Here is a 19,327-nt window from a genome sequence, read left to right as displayed (position 1 = left end):
TGTATCGGCAGTCGTACAATTATCCATCTAACAGGGTCAGTCTGCAAGGCACAAAGAAAATCGCCCAAGGAGGGACAAACGTTAGGCAATTACCAATGACATCAAGGGATTTTTGAAAGGCAAGCCCATGAACGAGTGAAAGTGATGGGCGTGAGGTGGGCGTGGTTAAAAGCCCACAATACTTACAACAGGTCAAAGCATTTGCGTCCTCGAGCTAAAAAGGGGATAAAGCAAGACAATACAATGATAAATTAAACAAGAATTGGCAAAGCGAATAGATTTTGCCTATGCAAGATCTATTAGTTTTGTCAATGTGAGCTGCTGTGTAACATGGCTTAAAATAAAGAAAAAAAGCTCTATAGCATGGCCAGCGTTGTAGTTTTTTTTTTCCTTTAAGCCATATTACAGAGCTGCCCTGCTTGCAATAAAGCGAAGGGGTGGTGGGAGGAGGTAGAGAACAGAAACAACAGATAAAAGGCCGGGGGGTGGACAGCAAGAATATCTAGGTGCATGGGAGAGGTGAGGAGGGAGGGACAAAAACGGACAATGGGAGGAGGGTGTGGATGGGAACATCATGAGGGAGCTGCGGAGGAGGGAGAAGCAACAACAAACAGCAAGAGGATGTGAGGGAGACCATAGAGTGCAAGGCAAAAAGTATAAGAAAAAAAAAGCACCTGGAACAGCACGCGGCTAATGGCAGTACACTGACAGCAAACGGGAAGCTGTGATAAGTTCACTCTCTATGGCTGGGATAGAAGCCCTGAGAAGAAAGCAGAAGGCAGCGAGCAGCCAAGAGGAAGCAGGAGGTGTGACCAATAAAAAGCAAGGAAACAAGAGTGACGTGTAAGCCAAGCACTGGGAAGTAATTAGCCAGTTTTTCAGCTTTTTAAAAAAATATTTTTTTTTAATTAACAATAAATTTTGCTGAGAGCACATGTGCTGTGCAGGTGAAACCTACAAAATGAGAAATGGAAGATAATATTTCAGAAAAAGGCAGAAGATCATAGGGTGAGAGCGGTGGAGAAAGGAAATGTAGTGATAAAAAAAGAGAGGTATGATAAGGGAGGGAAGAGAAGGAGAGGGGAGAAGATAAAAAAACAAGATTGTCTTCAAAGAGATCAAAGCATTGCTAGGTTTTGCACAAGATCTTGGGACTGCACGAGCATTATTTGTGGCAGCGGATGGAGCTGCTAATATGACACAAGCCTCATCAACAGTTTGGCGAAAATGGCTGGGACGGTATTAGGCAGGCTCCAGAAAGAAGCAGGTCAGAACCGACCCATTCCTAGGAACAAAACCCTCTTTTATGGGAGCTATGTAAATTGTGCTTTATTGGCAGAGCCACAGCTTTTGTGATCAAGTATAATTAAAAGAGCAGAAGAAACAGGTGTCAGAGACGCTAGAGGTCAAGTGGTACTGGCTATATGTCACAACTTCAGCCAGTCCTGTCCATTTAGACTGCACCTGCCGCATTCTGGGACACGTAGTTTTTCTTCCAAAATGAAAAGTATGGGCACGACATACCAGCATGGAAAGTTCTGTTGGCTGCAAAGCCAGCACTGGCTGAAGGTACAGCCAACTCGGCAGCAAGCAGGGCCCACATATCAAACAGGATAAGACAGCCCCTTACTTTACGTTATTAAAGATATTGCAAGTCACTTCAAGTTCTGTGACCAATTAAGGCACTTTTCCGTGGCATTGTGTCTCTTTTCGGTCCCAGAACGTATCAGTGACTCCCAAAACCTTTAGAATACACAGCAGTGGTTGTTTATCCCAAGTTGGCCAGTGAAATAGCTCAAATGAGCTGAATATTCACCCCTGCAACATAGCGGTACATGGCAGGTCTACAGTTTGAACTCTGCCAAGGCTCACTCGGCCTTCTATCCTCACGGAAAACAGAATAAAGCAGGGGGGTAAATGTACCACCTGTTATTTACAGCGCTCTGAATTAGCAGAAGTGCGGTAAGAAGCGCTATATAAAACAAGATACTACTACATATATAGGCCGGGAATTCGTGTACAAGACCATCACTAAATTCCCTATAACAGACGACATGCGACGCATCTAGTTGCCTTTAACAAGGCTGATCGTGTATTATAAGGAATAAAGTACCATTTGCCGTTCAGAAAAAGAGCTATCGCAAGTCACCTCGGAGTTCCATGACCTTATAAAGAGATCTGACATTCAGCTTTGTTCCTCTGTACCTCAGGGGCTTACAATATGCTTATAATGTATGGCAGGGTGTACTTTATGCCATATATAAAAAACAAGCATGCTCAGTTTGATTCTGGGCAGTTAACACTGCCATACCTGTAGACAGCAGCAGATGCCAGGGCTGCAGTTTGTTTCTTATTCCCTGGAGGCCATTTTATGCTTGGAATGATGTGATTATCGCGGTATAAACAAGTGAAGCACCGATCTGTGTTCTTCCGGAGGTTACTGGCCAGACACGACAAAGACTTCTGACGACCCTATGTCCCAGTGTTTTTGTTCAGACGTATCTGTCTGTAGTGATTCATTCTACTTGTGAAGACTGCGGGGCTCGCTTTAAATCGTTTTAATTTCAACAGACTGAAACGAACGTCAACGAAGGAGCCACCCTCTTGGAAGTGATGTTGATGAAAAGAATTGTTGCTTAAAATTGTAATTTAATGCATTTAGTGACATTTAAAAATCAAGGCTCTTCTGCTGAGTTACTGATGTCTGATGCCTGTGTAAAGGTACGAACGGCTAGAGGCTCCCAGTGAAGACAGGCGGCAGCAATACAGAGGCCAGAGGTAGCACGTTAGCCAAAATGAAGAACCCTAAGGAACGACGGGTGATTCTCCAGGCGGTTCGGCAGCGAGAGAGGATCCAACTGTGGGGCGAGCAGATCTTAATGCTTCCAGAATACAGCTGTTTAATTATGCGGAAGTGATTACGGCTGTTTAACTATGCGGCGGTGACCACAGCCGCATCGGTTGAAAGAGTTGCTTCTGGCCCTGAAGGTGAAGACATCTTTATGCCTCTGTGAGAAGGTCAGCTGTGAGGACAGGGCGCCCATCTCCTCCTGATTAACGTTGGACAATGCCACGATCAAGCCTGAGACCAATGGTTGAGGGCGCTGTGGGGTAAGCACATATCCTGTGCCGTTCATGCTCCCCCCTCACTCGGATGGGCCGTAACTGAGACCGCGGGATGATGGTGGCAGTTGCTACCACAGTTGTGGTTTTTAGTGCGTTTTTTTATGGGTAGCCTCGTGAATCTCTGCCCTCCCCCCCCCCCCCGCCCCCCATGCACCCCTTCCTCTCACCTGATATTGTTGTTGGGAGGCCTACAGTTAATACTCTGGAGAGTAATATCAGAGAAGGGCAACAGACAAATACACACCTTTCTAGTGTGATACACATTATTGATGGTTTCAATGTCAATAAATAATTAAATGGGCTGCTGCGCGTGCCTTTAGAGCTCTTGTCCGAAATACATACCTTATTTTTAGGCTTAGTAGTTTAAAATACATTTTAATTTCACACGTGGGATAGATCATTAGAGGAAAAAACAAACAGTGCTTTCGCAAAACTCATGTAAAATGTATCCTCTACCCAGCAATTCAACATAAAATGTTTGGCTTACTTACTTAGTTTTAACGCTTAATATGTACATATTGTGGAAATTATAAAGAACCGCCGCATAGGAGCTTTTCTTATGTTTGTTGAAGTGCGCCCCCAAGACGCGCTGAAATTCTCCCGCTTGTATTTAATATTCATAATAGATGCGATAATAAATGCTTCGTATTTTGGGACAGAGGTGACATTATTTTACGTAAAATAGCTGTGGCATTAAAAGGTTCAAGCTCATTGGACTACAAGGCCCGGAAAGGCGTGGGGGTAAAATAAGGAAATACTTTTATGGTAAAAGTCATACATACACAATAAATCTACTGAGCTGCAGCAGATTCTTAATTAGAGAATGGAGTTACCTACTTTCACCTAATTCTCGCCTGGAATAGTGGTGTTACAGCAATATTTTGCTATTTCGTATTTAGTTACAGGCACTGTTTGCCTGAACACCTGTCCTAAAAAAGATGCGTTCCACGGCTATTTGTGCCAATTTAAAACTATTGAAGGTAATGCACACAGACAGGGCACAGCCTGAAGTCACGCCTGAAACGTGAACTGGGGAAACCAGAACAACACTTATACATTTTAAGCTTCTGAAATGACAATTAAATGAAACGTGCCTCCAACGCCTTTGCAACCGTCCCCTTTAAGTTCTTCGGCGCCAGTGTTGCCTAACCTGTTTTTCAGCCGCAAGGATTAGGTATTTTGCACAATCCCGGCAGGATAATGAAAGGGCTGAACGTCTTTTGAGCCCACCTCTCCCCTACGGGTGATCCCCTGGGCGAGGCTGTAAACAGCTGAGACTGGCATCCGACCACCTCTCCCCTACGGGTGATCCCCTGGGTGAGGCTGCTAGAGCTGAGACTGACATAAGACCACCTCTCCCTAAGGGTGATCCCCTGGGTGAGGCTTTCAGAGCTGAGACTGACATAAAACCACTTCTCCCTAAGGGCGATCCCCTGGGTGAGGCTGTCAGAGCTGAGACTGGCATCCGACCACTCCTCTCAGAGGCATGTTGAAGAGCCCCGTACATTAGCATCCACGCCAACACCCACCACAGCAGCTGCTTCATGGAGGTATCTCCTTCCACCAGGCATGCACTCTCCCAAACACACCTAGGTCTTACTCCTGTTCACATGAATACGGTGTGCAGTGACAAAATGAGGAAATATTGGTTAGTTACAACCAATTACTTTCTATTGATTGGCCTATACTGCACTCTCCACTCCGGAAGTGGCTGGAAGTGTTCTCAAGACTCAACTAACTTCTTGAAGGAAGTTACTAACTTTGCAGTTTTAGGACAGGGATATAATAAAATAAAAAATAAAAAAAACAATGGTGCACACCACCAGCAGAGTAGTACAGAAACCGGCGAGATGCTGGATTTGATCAATTATGTGCAATTTGGTCATGAGAGACAAAGGCATGTTGGTTGCAGGAGAGTGACTGCATGCTGTTATCCATACAAATAGTTGCGTCATTTAAAAACACTACATTTCTGAACAATGGCAGCTCAACTACATTAACAACTCTCCCCGTCTCATAATCCCAAATCCAGTCTTGCACATCATTAATTGACACATACTGGATCACCAATCTCCATCAACTGTCCAATCTTAGTGGGAAGATCACATCCCTGTGCGTCCAGCTCCCACTGCATGCCCAAACACACTTCCCAACCTCCAGTCTTCCTGATCCTCTTTGCATGTCCAATGATACCACAAAGTGTTTCAAATGTGATCACCTCCACATCAGTGCACCACTCAAAAGCAGGCCTGATCCACAATAAACAAATTCAATTACAAGCATCACAAAAGTGCGTCCAGTCCTCCACAGTGCCTTGTTCCTTTACTGCTGTTAGTTTAGTTTCTCTATTACAGAGGAGAACCTTTGGTGCAGTATGGTGGAACTGACTGGAAGTCAATGGTGAAACGAGCAGCCAAAGGAGTTGAGAGGTCAGTAACCTGGAACATTTCAATGATCATTGACAGTGGAACTTTTCTGCTTAAGGAAACGCACATATGGCCCGGGGTTGGACTGCAATAAACATCAACATAGACCTCACTTTGTCTCTTTTTCACCATGCAGTAGACTAACAGCGGCAGGTTTGTGGATTCAGAACTGCCTTCCTAATCTGGATGGTGGCCGACTGTCAACACAGCAGTAATACTGGAAAACAATTCCCTCAAACTTGTGCCTGGTCCTGTGATGAGTTTAGAGTCACAGTAGAGGGAAGAAGAAGAAAATGGACTAAGGTAGTACTACAGTATAATGAGGTTCCTTCTGTAAAGGCGGGGGGGGGGTAGAGGTAAAGGGAGGGAAGGGTGATTTTAGGGCTTGGTGTGGGTAGAGATAACAGAAGGTAAGGGTGATTTTAGGGTTCATGGGTAGGTAAGGGGGGGGTGATTTTAGGGTTTAGGAGTGGGTAGGTAAAGGAAGGTAAGGGTGATTGAAAACTTTTTAAAACACTGTTTAGTGATGAATAAAAAACATCTTCTAAACTATAAAAGAAATAACCAAAAAATAAGTAAGTGTGATACAGCAGCAACCGTTAATAAAAAAAAAAAACACATATAGTATGGCAAAAGTCTTAAACAAAGGGAGTATGTTTACAGTTTCATCATCCATTAAAGCGACAGGGGGTCATATGTTTTGGAAATTGGTCACATGCAACAAAGTTTATTACTGCTAGTAGTTTGCGTTCAGATGTGGGAAAAACCGGGACGTGAAGCTTCCACTCTGATGGTTTCAAGTTGTCAAACAAGCAAAATATGTATATATATTTTTAAAAGTACCACAATCCAAGCGCAAGCAGCATGTAAGAGCACTAATCAAGAACTCAATCAGTACTTGGTCCATGCTCCAGGGAAGAAAATAAAACAGAGACAATGTGAAGCCAATAAACACTGAAATTCGCTCACCAATGAAATGAAAGAAAATAAGAGTGACATGAAGCAAACCAACGGTAAATAATGGATGGGCTAAAAGCCCCTTTTAGATGTTTTTTTAAAGAAACAAAAGACTGTCAAATGTACTGTCTCAGGCGAGACCTAAAAATGAGGTACACAAGCAACAATTTGTGCCTGCCTCCTCATAGAAGTGCTCCTACTGTCCCATTTAAAGTCAAGGTTTAAATCAAGGTCTTCAACTTTCTTATTAAAACATAGCAGTGCTGAAGAAAAGCAAAGGTTTTGACCAACAAATGGTATAAGAGTACTGTACAGTAGCACCAGCAGTGGTTTTGACAACTTCCTTTTTCCAATCTTGCTGTCTTTCTCCTTTCCCACCTGCCTCATTTTCTGTCAACCATTTGGTGCACAAAGCAACCTGTTTGTAGAATGCAGTGAATTAGAAATCACAAATAAATAAATAAACCAGTACAACAATGCCTTTAATTTTCATGCGTCACAAGGATTCATGGGGTGACCAGTTCTGAGATGGATCTGATTAAGGATTGAACGCTACTGCTGCTCCCAGGCCTTTGGGAGCCAATGATTCTGAAAAAGCTTGATCACAAAAGCTTTTTCAGATACGAGCCAATAAAATTGGTCTCTCCGGGTGATGCAACTGAAGACAATGAGACAGGCATGCTCTTAATTATCCTTTGAAATAAGGATTACCAGATTCCTGGTAGTTCACTGAACAGGACAAAGAAACACCATAAAACTCCTCTATTCACATAGTTTTGGTTAGGTTCTCGTTGTATGGATGGTATTTGGTAGAAGGGTTTGCACTATTTTAACGGAAAGCCAGCGGCTGGGGCATCAGACCATACAGATATCTAGTGTTGTAGACAGAGCTGGCGATCACTAATACAGAGGTCCAGACAAACCACGCAACAGTTGATTTTGTACTCAACCTGAAGTAACTATGTGCCCTAAACGACTGAGGTTCATTTCAATGTTAGCATTTAAATGTAGCTAAGATATCCCAACCTTCCCATCACATTTGGTGGCTGATTCCTGGGTGAAAGGCATGACACCGTACTACCTGGACAGACACTTTTGAATTCCATAGTATCTGGTAAACTTTAGAAATGAGAGGACACATTCTCTTTCATATCAAACCCCGCTTCCATCTACATGTTTGTTTTCAGCTAATTCAGATCTTTCATTATGGATAAAGGACAATCAGAAGTCCAAAAACATATTACTGTTAACATTATTTAACGCTGGTCTTAACAGGGTAAATTCCTATCCCTATCCCAGTTCACTGTGAAGACATGCAAAGCCAAAAAAGCTTGGTTTAGAAAAATGTTTTGTACCAATACACAGTGCATGACGTTTAAAAACTATGATAGAAGGGTCTAATGCAGTTATTCATCTAGTTTCCTTGACTACATCAAAGGTCCACGCAGAAAACATGAAATCTTCACATTTTTTTAATTATAAAATACCTGGGCTCCATCCTGGAAAATATTGGGATGATCCCTCAAGTGGAGACTGAGAAAAAGGGGGCAGGGCGGTCCCAAAATGCATTTTCCCCATTTATTTATCCATAGGAAATTTAGACACAGCTATAGCAGAAACAGCAGAACGGATTTTGCCAAAATCAAGCTCTCGCCCACAAAGCATGCTTTTTGTGATTTGGTGTATATTGGTTCATTAGTTTTGGAGTAATTAAGCCTCCAAAACCTTGTATATTTCACATCCTGGAGGATTTGTGGAGCAGACATATCTTTAAATACCATTTGATTGTCTGACACATCAACAACAATGTGGCGGCAGCCATCTTAGAACTAGGGACTCGGTCCCAAGTCCAGTTTAAAAAAAAGTGAAAAAAAGATATAAGGGGCAGGGTAGGAGTACCTTCCCCTCTAGATCAGGATGATGTAGTTTCCCCCGGGACCAATAACATTTTTTTAATTTTTTTTTATTTGACATGAATTCATGGAGGATCCACAGCAAACTTTAAAACAACATGCATGCTTCTGCACTCCAAAAATACATTCACCCCAATAGGTGACCCAGGGCTCTGGGGAATGGTGCAACTAAATATTTAGGGGAGGGGGCATGTGGCACCCCTCAAAGAGCCTCTGGGGGTGATCCAGGGGCCCCATACCCAAGGGCTGACAAACAGAATGGTGAGGGGAGATAACTATAACTGGCGAATTTCATTTTTTTTTGTTTGTTTAAAAAGGTATGTTTTAACTGACGTTTTTACCCAACGTTTGTTTTTTTCTGTGAATGTCTACGTTTTTTTCCAAATGTAAAGTAAGCGATCATTACAATATAATAAAAAATTTTAACTAAATAAATATATAATTTAATAGAAAGACAATAGTTCTTGGTTAAAGTCAGACATAATTAGTGGCCAGATTATTAAAGACAGTCACAAAAGTGCAGACTCACAACTTTCATGAATTCACAAAAATTTAAGCAAGTAGGCTTGGAAACTATATTCCTAGAAAAAGCTTGTGAACTGCAATTTAGCATGAGCAAATATGCTTGTGTATGTTTGTGGACGTGCAATTCTGCTGTTTGCAAGCTCACTTTCCCTACAAACCTTTCTCATGACCCTGGAAAAGGTTTTACTTCTGCACTTGTTAGGAGTACATTTCCAACCTTTCCCAGTGTGGGAATAGATGAGAGAAGAGTTAGTGAAAATCTTTAAACATGCAAGTTTGTAGGTGTGCACAGCCTCAAAGGGGTATTTCAACCCTCAATCTATCACTTCTCTCTACGCCCAGCCCCAGTATGCGGACTTGCAGAAAGGTGGCAAAATTAGGGCATTTTTAGCATCCAAACCATGCTACAAGTCCCAGGATTAGAGCGGCTATTATCAGAGCTCCAATATTATGAGAACACTGTCATAACTTGTCATCTCACAGCACAACACCAAAGAGACCAGTTTTTTTTTAACAGTACTGTAAGGAAACAGGCTTTTTGCATGCTTCCACCCACTTTTAGTCCCCATTTGGACCACCTGCTGCTGGTTTCTCGACTTTGAGAGCGCAATGAGGCCTGCCAACCAGATCTTAGTGCCATTGTTCTAACTCCTTCCAAAGTATATTTCAACTTGGCCATGCCGAATTGGCAAGTACTGACGTATTTATGTAAGTTCTTAGTATATGGTACCCAGGGTATGTAAGGCAGAGTGGGCCCACCCAGGTTGCAGCACTGATTGTGTTGTAGGTCCATTTGTGGCTCCCTGCCTTGGCACAGTGATGGCTTAGCTTAGGCTTGCGGCCTGTGCTCTTTTACCCAGAAAACATGCTCTGTATTCATTTTAGTGCAGCTTCTTTAATGGGAATCTTTTTATTTTCATAATCAATAGTTATTTTGCGAGAGCATAACTAAAAGTGTATGGATGACATACTTTGCAACATGCTCTTTTCCTCTGGTTCACAAAAACAGAATGCGAGGCACACATGATAATATTTTGTACTGCTGCCACAAGACTATGTAAACAGTCCAGCACTTAGGTACATACCCACGCCTGGTTTCTGTGCAAGAACATAAATATGTTCCTATCAAAACATCCTGTGGGACAAAGTGCGTTAGAAGGGTTCCAGCCAGGATTTCCCATCCATACTTCTAGCCGATTTGCGTCCGACCTCAGCTTTTGTGTCTCCCTGCGGTGCCTGACCTAGACACTGAAGGCCTGACCTTGTACCAAGGTAACAGAGGTGGGGTGCGATTCTCATGGACACTGCAAGGACAGATTTGGCTTACACCGCCATGCTCTCGCTAAGGGGCTCGAGTTGAGGCTTTTAGATAGGAACTGTATATCCATTTCATTGCATTATGTTGGGGTTATTCATATTTACATTTCTGATTTTCACAATCCTGATTTTGTTATTCCTCATTATCCTAATCACAATCCTGTGCCCCAGCTGGTCCAGTAGCATCACAAGGGCTCTGACCAACAGACAGCATTCTGCCCACCTGGGGAAATGTGTGAACAACTCCCAGGCTTAGAAAGAATAGCAGCCTGCTGCAGGGAGAGGTGTCACTGTCCCCTTGCAGGAAGCCACTCAGGCTGTTAGCCCAAAGATGAGCTTCAAAGGGGAAGCAACCTTTGATGGGCAAATGGCGTTACCACTCATGAGGGGCTACCTTTTGTCCAGGTAGACAAGTTGGAGACACGGCTAGAGGGAAAATTCATCCCCAAACCGGTTTTCCCGCGAGCATGCAGCACTCACGTTCCCACACCTCTGAGATGAGTTACCAAGCTCCTCACAGTGGAGAAGACGTCCTGACATCTTGAGAATGACAAGAATATTGCACTCTGGGATTTCCCTATTCCATACATCACCAGGACTTTGTCAACAAAGAGGAGAGGAGCATCTAGCCCATTGGCAAGTGACTGCGTTGCCCCTTCTGGACATTTTCCTGGGATAAATACAGTACCCTTGACACCCTGGACCTCAGATCCTGTTGAATTTGAAGAAACAGCTGAAGAGAATTGCCCAGCTGCCCTTGAAACTGCACAAAGATAGGACTGCATCTGATGCACCGTAGGCTAGTGAACTTTGTACTGTGTCTGTGGCTCCTGGCGTCGGGAAAGGTTGATTCCCGGCCCATGACCAAAGCAGTGACGTACAAGTTACTTACCTTCAGTACCGAAATATCTGGTAGACATATTCTAGTTGCAGATTCCTTACCTTAGAATTTTCCCCCAAGCGTCAGACTGTATCCGGAGATTTTTTCTTCAAACAATACCTTTGCGTGTCAGTAGGTGGCGTCGGTCGACTCCGCAGGCGTCCTTGGCGTCACAGTCGCAGAGATGACGTCGGAAGTAGTACATAGACGCCGCCCTCGCGCAGTGACGTCAGTTTCTTTTAACAACTTTCCACGCCAGAGCGCAGAGCCGCTAAGAACACTGATATTGGTGTGCCAGACCTAAGGACCTGAAAAGGGGGAATCCCTGTCCCTAGAAATCAGTTCACAAGCAGGGAGGATGGGTGGCGGTAAGGAATCTGCAACTAGAATATGTCTCTACCAGATATTTAGTTACCGAAGGTAAGTAACTTGTGCATCTGATAGAGACTTCTAGTTGCAGATTCCTTACCTTAGAATAGATACCCAAGCAATGCCATCCTCGGTGGTGGGCTGCAAACTAAGATCATACTAGAAAGTCCTTCAGGACCGAACGACCAAAGTAGCTGTCCCGACGGGCCTGACTGTCCAGGCAGTGATGCTTAGCAAACGTGTGCAGAGACGCCCACGTAGTTGCCTGACAGATATCCAGGACAGTAACTCCGCGTGCTAACGCAGTGGATGCAGCAGTGGCCCTGGTAGAATGAGCCCGCAAGCTGTCAGGAGGTTGCTTTTTCACCAAAGCGTAGCACATTTTGATGCAAAGAAGCACCCATCGAGAGATGGTATGTTTCTGCACCGGCTTCCCTTTCTTCGCACCCACATAGCCAACAAAGAGTTGATCATCCACCCGGAAGTCTTTAGTACGATTGAGATAGAACGCCAATGCTCTTTTTGGGTCCAGACGGTGGAGCCTCTCCTCCTCATGGGAAGGATGTGGGGGTGCGTAGAAGGTAGGCAAAGTGATGGACTGGCCTACATGAAACGGTGTAACCACCTTAGGAAGGAATGAAGCCCCTGTGCGTAACACCACTTTGTCAGGGTGTACGGACAAGTATGGAGGCTTTGAAGAAAGGGCCTGAAGCTCACTCACCCTGCAAGCAGAGGTGATGGCAATGAGAAAGACAGTTTTGGATGTGAGGAGCTGTAAGGGACAATTATGCATAGGCTCAAAGGAAGTACACATCAAGAAAGTAAGCACAAGATTAAGATCCCACTGAGGCATGATGAAGGGAGTGGGAGGATATGAGTGGGTGAGCCCCTTTAAGAACCTACTCACAGGAGGAGATTTAAAGGCCTCTGATCTCCGCCTCTCTCATGTGGCGCCCCAACCCAGAAGCGTCGCATCTGTCACTATTGAGAGATCTGGTTGGGGAAGGGAGAGGGATCTGCCATTGACCCAACTGGGATTCGAAAGCCACCACTGCAGGTCTTTCGCAGTCCCCTCCAAGATCTGGACCATGTTGGAGAGATTCCCCTGATGCTGCACCCACTGGAACTTCAAGTCCCACTGCAGAGCCCGCATATGCCACCTGGCATGGTTACTAGCAGGATGCAGGAGGCCAAGAGGCCCAGCAGCCTCAGAGTCTGTCTCACCGAAACCCAAGACCAAGGCTGAAAGATCGGAATCATAGCCTGAATGTCTTGGACTCGCTTTTGGGGAGGATAAGCCCGAAACCGCACTGTGTCCAGAACTGCCCCGATGAAAGGGAGCGTCTGTGAGGGAGTCAGGTATGACTTTGGCACCTTGATAGTGAACCCCAGCTGGTGCAGGAGGTTCGCCATAGTCTGGAGGTGTGAGACCACTGTCTGGGGCGAAGGCGCCTTCAACAGCCAATCGCCTAGGTAGGGGAAGTCTGAGACCCCTAACCTGCACAGAAGAGCTGCAACCACCGCCATCACTTTCGTAAACACCCGTGGGGCACTGGTAAGGCCGAAAGGGAGCACGGTAAACTGAAAGTGCTCGTGACCTACCACGAATCGTAGGTAACGTCTGTGGGCAGGCAGGATGGGGATGTGGAAATAAGCATCCTGCAAGTCCAACGCTACCATCCAGTCTCCCGGGTCTAAGGCAGACAGAACCTGAGCCAGGGTGAGCATTTTGAACTTCTCCTTCTTGAGGAAGTAGTTTAGGTTCCGAAGATCTAGGATAGGGAGCAAGACTTTGTCCTTCTTTGGTATCAGAAAGTAGTGGGAATAACAACCACGACCCACTTCTGGCACAGAGACCCTTTCTATAGCTCCCTCGGCCAAGAGAGCCGCGACTTCCTGGCGGAGAAATGCCAAATGATCCTACGAAAGGGGATGGAAGGATGGTGGCATGTGTGGTGGTGCGGATTCGAAAGGGAGGGAGTAGCCCTTCCGAATTATTTGCAAAACCCACCCGTCCATGGTGATATGTTCCCAGTGGGGCAGGTAATGACAGATTCTGCCACCTACTGGGCGGGAGTGAGGGGACGGACTAGGAAGGTTTGGAGGCTGTTGCGGGGGCAGGGGTGGACTGGACAGACCTCTGGTTCCCTGTCCCACGACCACGTGGGGTTCCGCATCCCCGGCCACGCACAGGCTGTCCAGCGTGCATGGCCTGGTGGCTGGGTTGAGGACGCGACAGGGCGCACCTTCCGTGGCCACGAAAGGGACGAAAATCGGACTGTGGGGGGCGTGTGGCGGCAGAAAGGCCAAGGGACCGAGACGTAGCCCTGGACTCCTTGAACCTCTCCAAGGCCGAGTCCGCTTTGTCTCTGAAGAGACGGGTGCCATCAAAGGGCATGTCCATGAGTCACTGTTGGACATCCCCGAGAAACCAGAAGTACGTAACCAAGCATGGCGCCGTAAGGCCACTGTTAAAGCAACCGATCTGCCCATCGAGTTGGTCGTATCCAGCCCACAACGGATTGTGAACTTCGCCGTGTCTCTCCCATCTTTGACTCCTTGGGAGATGATAGCATGGGCCTCCTCCGATATACACCGCAGAACTTGCGCAACCGTATCCCACAGGGAGTGGGAATAACGGCCCAAAAGGCATGCAGTGTTCATGGACCGCAGCGCGAGGCTGGTGGAAGAAAACAACTTCTTACCAAATTGTTCCAGCCTTTTGGATTCCCTATCCAGGGCTGCGAAAGGGAAGGTGCCAGAAGAAGAGGATGCCTGGATAACAAGACTCTCAGGCGTGGGATGTTGGGACAGGAACTTCGGGTCGTTCGGCGCAGGCCGATGGCGGCGAGTGATCGTCCTGTTCACAGGAGCCCCTGTGTTGGGTTTGGACCATGTACCCAAAAGGACGTCAGTGAGGGCTTCATTAAATGGGAGAAGGGGTTCAGACGTAGAAGCCCCAGGCTGAAGCACCTCCGTCAGGAGGTTAGACCTGACTTCGACAGTAAGTAGCTCAAGGCCAAGGACCTCAGCTGCCCTACTAACCACCATACCATACCATAGGTAGCTCCCTCTGCCGTAGTCATGGTAGGAGGAGACAGCATGCCAGAGTCAGGAGAATTATCAAGACCACTGGCTTCGCCCAAGTCCTGTGCCCAGTCCATAGTAGGGTCTTCCTGGTATTCATAATGGTCCAGGGACCCCTCCAATTCCTCCCCGTATTCGTACCCAAAGGAAAATGGGTCAGAATCCAACCTCGGGCGCATGGGCCCATCGAAGCCGATGGCGGCGTCGGCCGACGCCGATCCGACTATGAGTCGCCGGGAATGAGAATCGGGTCGACATCGATAGTGGCCACTACCGACGTCGGGAGCGTCACTAAACGACCTGGCGCCGGAGAAGGTCTTGACTGGGCGACCGGCATTGTTGCGGATCCGCGCACGGATCCGGAGGCGACCTCGGTGGCCGGGGCTGAAGCCGCAGAACCCGAAGGCCCCTCAGCCAAGCCCCTTGGGCCCGAAGGCGCCGTATCGGGGTTGGCACGCCCAAAGATGAGGCGCATGGCCTCGTAGAACTCGAGTTGGGCGGGGGTCGCTCAGGCTCTGAGAAACTCGGGGAAGCACGGAGTCGACCCAGACGTAGGCTCCGAGAACAGAGGCCTAGTTTGTGCACGCTCGTCCCGCGTCGGCCGAGTGACAAGGTGAAGTCAGAGAGCGATGGGACTTCTTCAACTTCTTCTTACCTTGACCCGAAGATTTCGAAGAAGATGAGTGGTGGTGCTCCGCGACCGATCTCAAGACCTCAAGACCTTCCTCTCGAGCGAGATCGGGATCTACACGGAGTCGAGTGCCGGGCCGCCATCAGCTTTAGGGACCGCTCCCTCAAAGCCTTCGGATGCATTGCCTGTCACTCTGAGCACGACTTCGGGTCGTGGTCGCGCTCGAGGCACCACAGGCAGACACAATGAGGGTCCGTCATCGACATCATGCGGTGGCAGTCCTCGCACAGGTTAAACCCGGTCTTTGGGGACATCCTCGACACACCAAAGGTTGCACAAAAAAATAAATCTACAAAACGGTCGAATTAGGCCAAAAAATAGCCGAGGGTAGCTCTCTCTCGGATCAGCACATGGCGCGGAAAGAAAAGAACTGACGTCACTGCGCGAGGGCAGTGTCTATGTACTACTCTCAACATCATCACGTTGACCACGACGACTACGACGCCTGCGGAGTCGACCAACGCCGCTTACCGATGCGCAAGGGTATTGCTCGTAGACAAGATCTCCGGATCGAGTCTGATGCCTGGGGGAAAATTCTAAGGTAAGGAATCTGCAACTAGAAGTCTCTATCAGATATCAAGGATCATTTGGGCTGATCCCTTGGAACCAGCCACAAGGGCAAAAACCTGAAGAAGCCCAAACCGGCAAGCCACCTCAGAAGTTCTGCCGCTATCTGCGAGTGGGAGCCCTGAGTTTGCTGGACCTGGGAGTGCTGTTCAGATTCGTCACCCTGGAGGGACACTACCCCCACCAAAGGATTTCAACCCCAACTGTGGTGCAAGGAGCCCAGAAGCCCAGCATAGGCTGTCCAGCTACTGCACTGAAGACGACTTCGCTGGACTCCGACCTCTGTGGCAAAAGTCACCCCACATTACCTGTGGACTCACCACAAAGGAACCCCCATCGACCGAGCCTCAACCAAAGCATTGATTCATCCTGTATCCTCAGCATCAGGACCACTCTATGAAAATCTATGGCAGTTGGCAATTCAACCTAAAAACACTCTGAAGGCCAGGTAACTCTCCAAAGTGTCCTCTTTGGCCCCCTAGACCTCCATTCTGCCATATTTGGTCGCCCAAGCTGAGCTGGAGAGGCTGAACTAATGCTTTCAAACTTTTCAAAAGTTTACAATTTGTTGAACAAAGCTTGTTTGCAGTTGCATTCAAAAATATTAATATTGTGTAAAATCTGTATCTACAGAACCCTATGGTGGATTTTGCTCATCAAGGTCTCTAAAGATTCATAAAGATACTTTATTTGTATAAATTGGTGTCCTGGTTCTTTTGTGTTGTGTGACTTTCTTATTTCGTAGTTTGGTACTATAAAATGCTTTATACTAAGTACCTATGTTAAGCCTTGCTGCTTAACAAAGGTTTGAGCTAAAGGTGATACAAACAATCCTGACTACACCCAAGACAGTTTATGCAACTATATTACACAATAAGGCTCCACAGCTATATCATATGATATACCCAAATCCTCACAAGGACAAGTAGATTTATGAAGCATTCCGTCCCATGAAATTCATAAAATTCCACAACTTTGAATATTATTAGAATGATTTGGTTATTCATTATTTTGTAAGTGGTTTTCCACTGTTCAGTATGGACGTGAATTGGACATGGACATGAATTGAAACTATTGGTGCACATGTACCATTTGGCACCTTGCTGCCAGATACCCCTGTGAAAATCTATAACAGTCTGGTGCACTGTATGCCCCGCCACTATGTTCCACTTCACACAGGGTTCATAGCTAGATTTTGGGCAATATTCCAATAAAAAACACAAACAATGTTTAACTTAGATTTCTTTATGAAAATGAAAAACATCTATCTATAAGAGTGATTAAAAACAATTTTGACAGCCTAATTTCCATTTTAAGCTTGTTATCTTAGCTATAACACTGGAAAGTGAAATTTGTATATTTATTAAAATCTTGCAGAATACACTGTAATTAACACCTAAGTTTAGCCTAGCCTTGTATTACAAACCACCTTCAACTGATTATTTGTGTTTTTCTTCAAATGCGTGTAATATAAAGTTGCTTCTGCCCTTTCTAAGCGGGGAGTACACAAATGCTAGCTTGAACTGAGATATCAGAAGCTTATGTGGTTTCTGGAATTTTTGAATGTCATTAGTAAATGCAGAAATAAACCAAATCCTCACCCATGTAAAGGATGCCATCTGAACTTCTACACGGAGCTGCCTGCACCAGTTCAGGAATGGTAAATGGGAGTTTCTGGAAAGAAAATATTTCCAAATAAAAACCTTTAAAAACAACATGCAAGCCAAAATTAGTGCTGACATAGACCCCAGATTCCCAATGACCTAGATCCACCTTCCCAAGCAGAAATGCAACCCCCCTACCCCCCAACACCACTCTCCCTCCCCCCTCAGGCAATACAACTCTTAGCATGCCATGCAATGGATGCCATTCTAGCCACAACAATCCCATAGAATGCAACACATGTATGGAATGAAAAGCAGAATATCGACGACATGGAGCCCAATCCAACTTCGAAATCGAACCCAACATAACCTTGACATAAATAAACCAATGACCCAACTATAACTAATCCTGATTCTCTAAGGTTTTGGAAAACATCGGAAATCTGTAGATATTTCCACCTACAATTTGCAAAGATTTGTACATTTTAGTCAAGCCACAAAAATCCCCAATATTACACAAAAAATTGGATATTTCTATCCTTAATTCTTCTTCATTAAAAGCACTCCTGCTGACTGTCCACTCAGTTAGGAGTAATGGGGCCCTCATACTAAACATTTTTTGCTTTTCTCCATTCAGGGGGCTGATGTGATCATATTTCTAGAAGCCCTTGATGAGGCTTGCTGTGGAATGGAGTCAATGTGGCATCCAGGAGACCAAAGAACAATGCACTGCTGCCATCCAGCGCAAGAGCATAAAGGCCTGAAATGGAGCTCTATTGTTGCTTGCTGTGAGGAATGGCTTCAATACGTTTAAGGTAGAGCAAGCTGGTAACAGGTCTTATCAATGAGTTCCTTAAGGGCAATATCAGTGCCCAGGGTAAATTTGAGGACTTGGCAATGAGGGTCAGTTTTGTTTCTTATCCATCCAGGTTTATTCAATTAAATCAAGCTTGGGCTAGTTTTTACTTCCTTTTGGTGAACAGCAGAAATTCTAAATAGTGGGGTTAAACTTCATGCAGGTTCTGGACATCCAAGTCTAGATGAGGTGCAAACCGTGTTTGACGCACTGCATGTCTGAAGTAGAGTAGACTTCTCGATTTAATTGTGTGGTGGGAAATAACCTGAAAATGTTTGCAATCACATATAGAAATGAGTTTGTGGATGTTCACTATATTTTCCATGCATCAAAATGTTCCAAAATGAATTACTTCAGACATCCTGCACTGTGAAGTTTCATCTGGAGGAATAAATGGCCACATCTGCAGATCACATATTTGTGCAGCCAGCACCCATAAGTGCTGAATCAAGCCTATTGTTCCCAAAGTACAAGTTACTTACCTATGGTAACAAATTATCTGGTAGAGACATTCTAGTTGTGGATTCCTTACCTTAGAATTTCCCCCAGGCGTCAGACTGGATCCGGAGACTTTTCTTCTAGCAATACCCTTGCACGTCGGTAGGTGGCATCAGTCGACTCAGCGGGCGTCCTTGGCGTCATAGTCGCCGAGATGACGTTGGAATTAGTACATAGACGCTGCCTCAGCACAGTGATGTCAGTTTCTTTTAACGACTTTCTACGTCAAAGCACAGAGCTAAGGACCTGAAGGGGGAAACCCTGTCCCTAGAAATCAGTTCGCAAGCAGGGAGGATGGGTGGGTCGGTAAGGAATCTGCAACTAGAATATGTCTCTACCAGATATTCTATTACCAAAGGTAAGTAACTTGTACATCTGATAGAGACTTCTAGTTGCGGATTCCTTACCTTAGGCTAGATACCCTGCTATCCTCAGAGGTGGGCTGCAAACCAAGATCATACTAGAAAGTCCTGCAGGACCGAATGACCAAAGTAGCAACCCCAACGGGCCT

General features: G+C 45.8%; 1 protein-coding gene across 1 annotated transcript in view; it reads right to left on the bottom strand.

Moving 5' to 3' along the window:
* Positions 1-19,327, bottom strand: part of ERN1 (endoplasmic reticulum to nucleus signaling 1) — a 371,447-nt gene that overhangs the window by 193,808 nt on the left and 158,312 nt on the right. Inside the window, exon 5 of the mRNA XM_069199936.1 lies at positions 17,460-17,532. Within this exon, the coding sequence (XP_069056037.1) occupies positions 17,460-17,532 (73 nt within the window). The remainder of the gene's footprint in view (positions 1-17,459; positions 17,533-19,327) is intronic.

The sequence above is a fragment of the Pleurodeles waltl genome, chromosome 7 (assembly GCF_031143425.1).
Source record: "Pleurodeles waltl isolate 20211129_DDA chromosome 7, aPleWal1.hap1.20221129, whole genome shotgun sequence".
In the NCBI taxonomy this organism is placed as follows: Eukaryota; Metazoa; Chordata; class Amphibia; order Caudata; family Salamandridae; genus Pleurodeles; species Pleurodeles waltl.
This window is presented reverse-complemented; position numbering and strand designations above follow the sequence as displayed.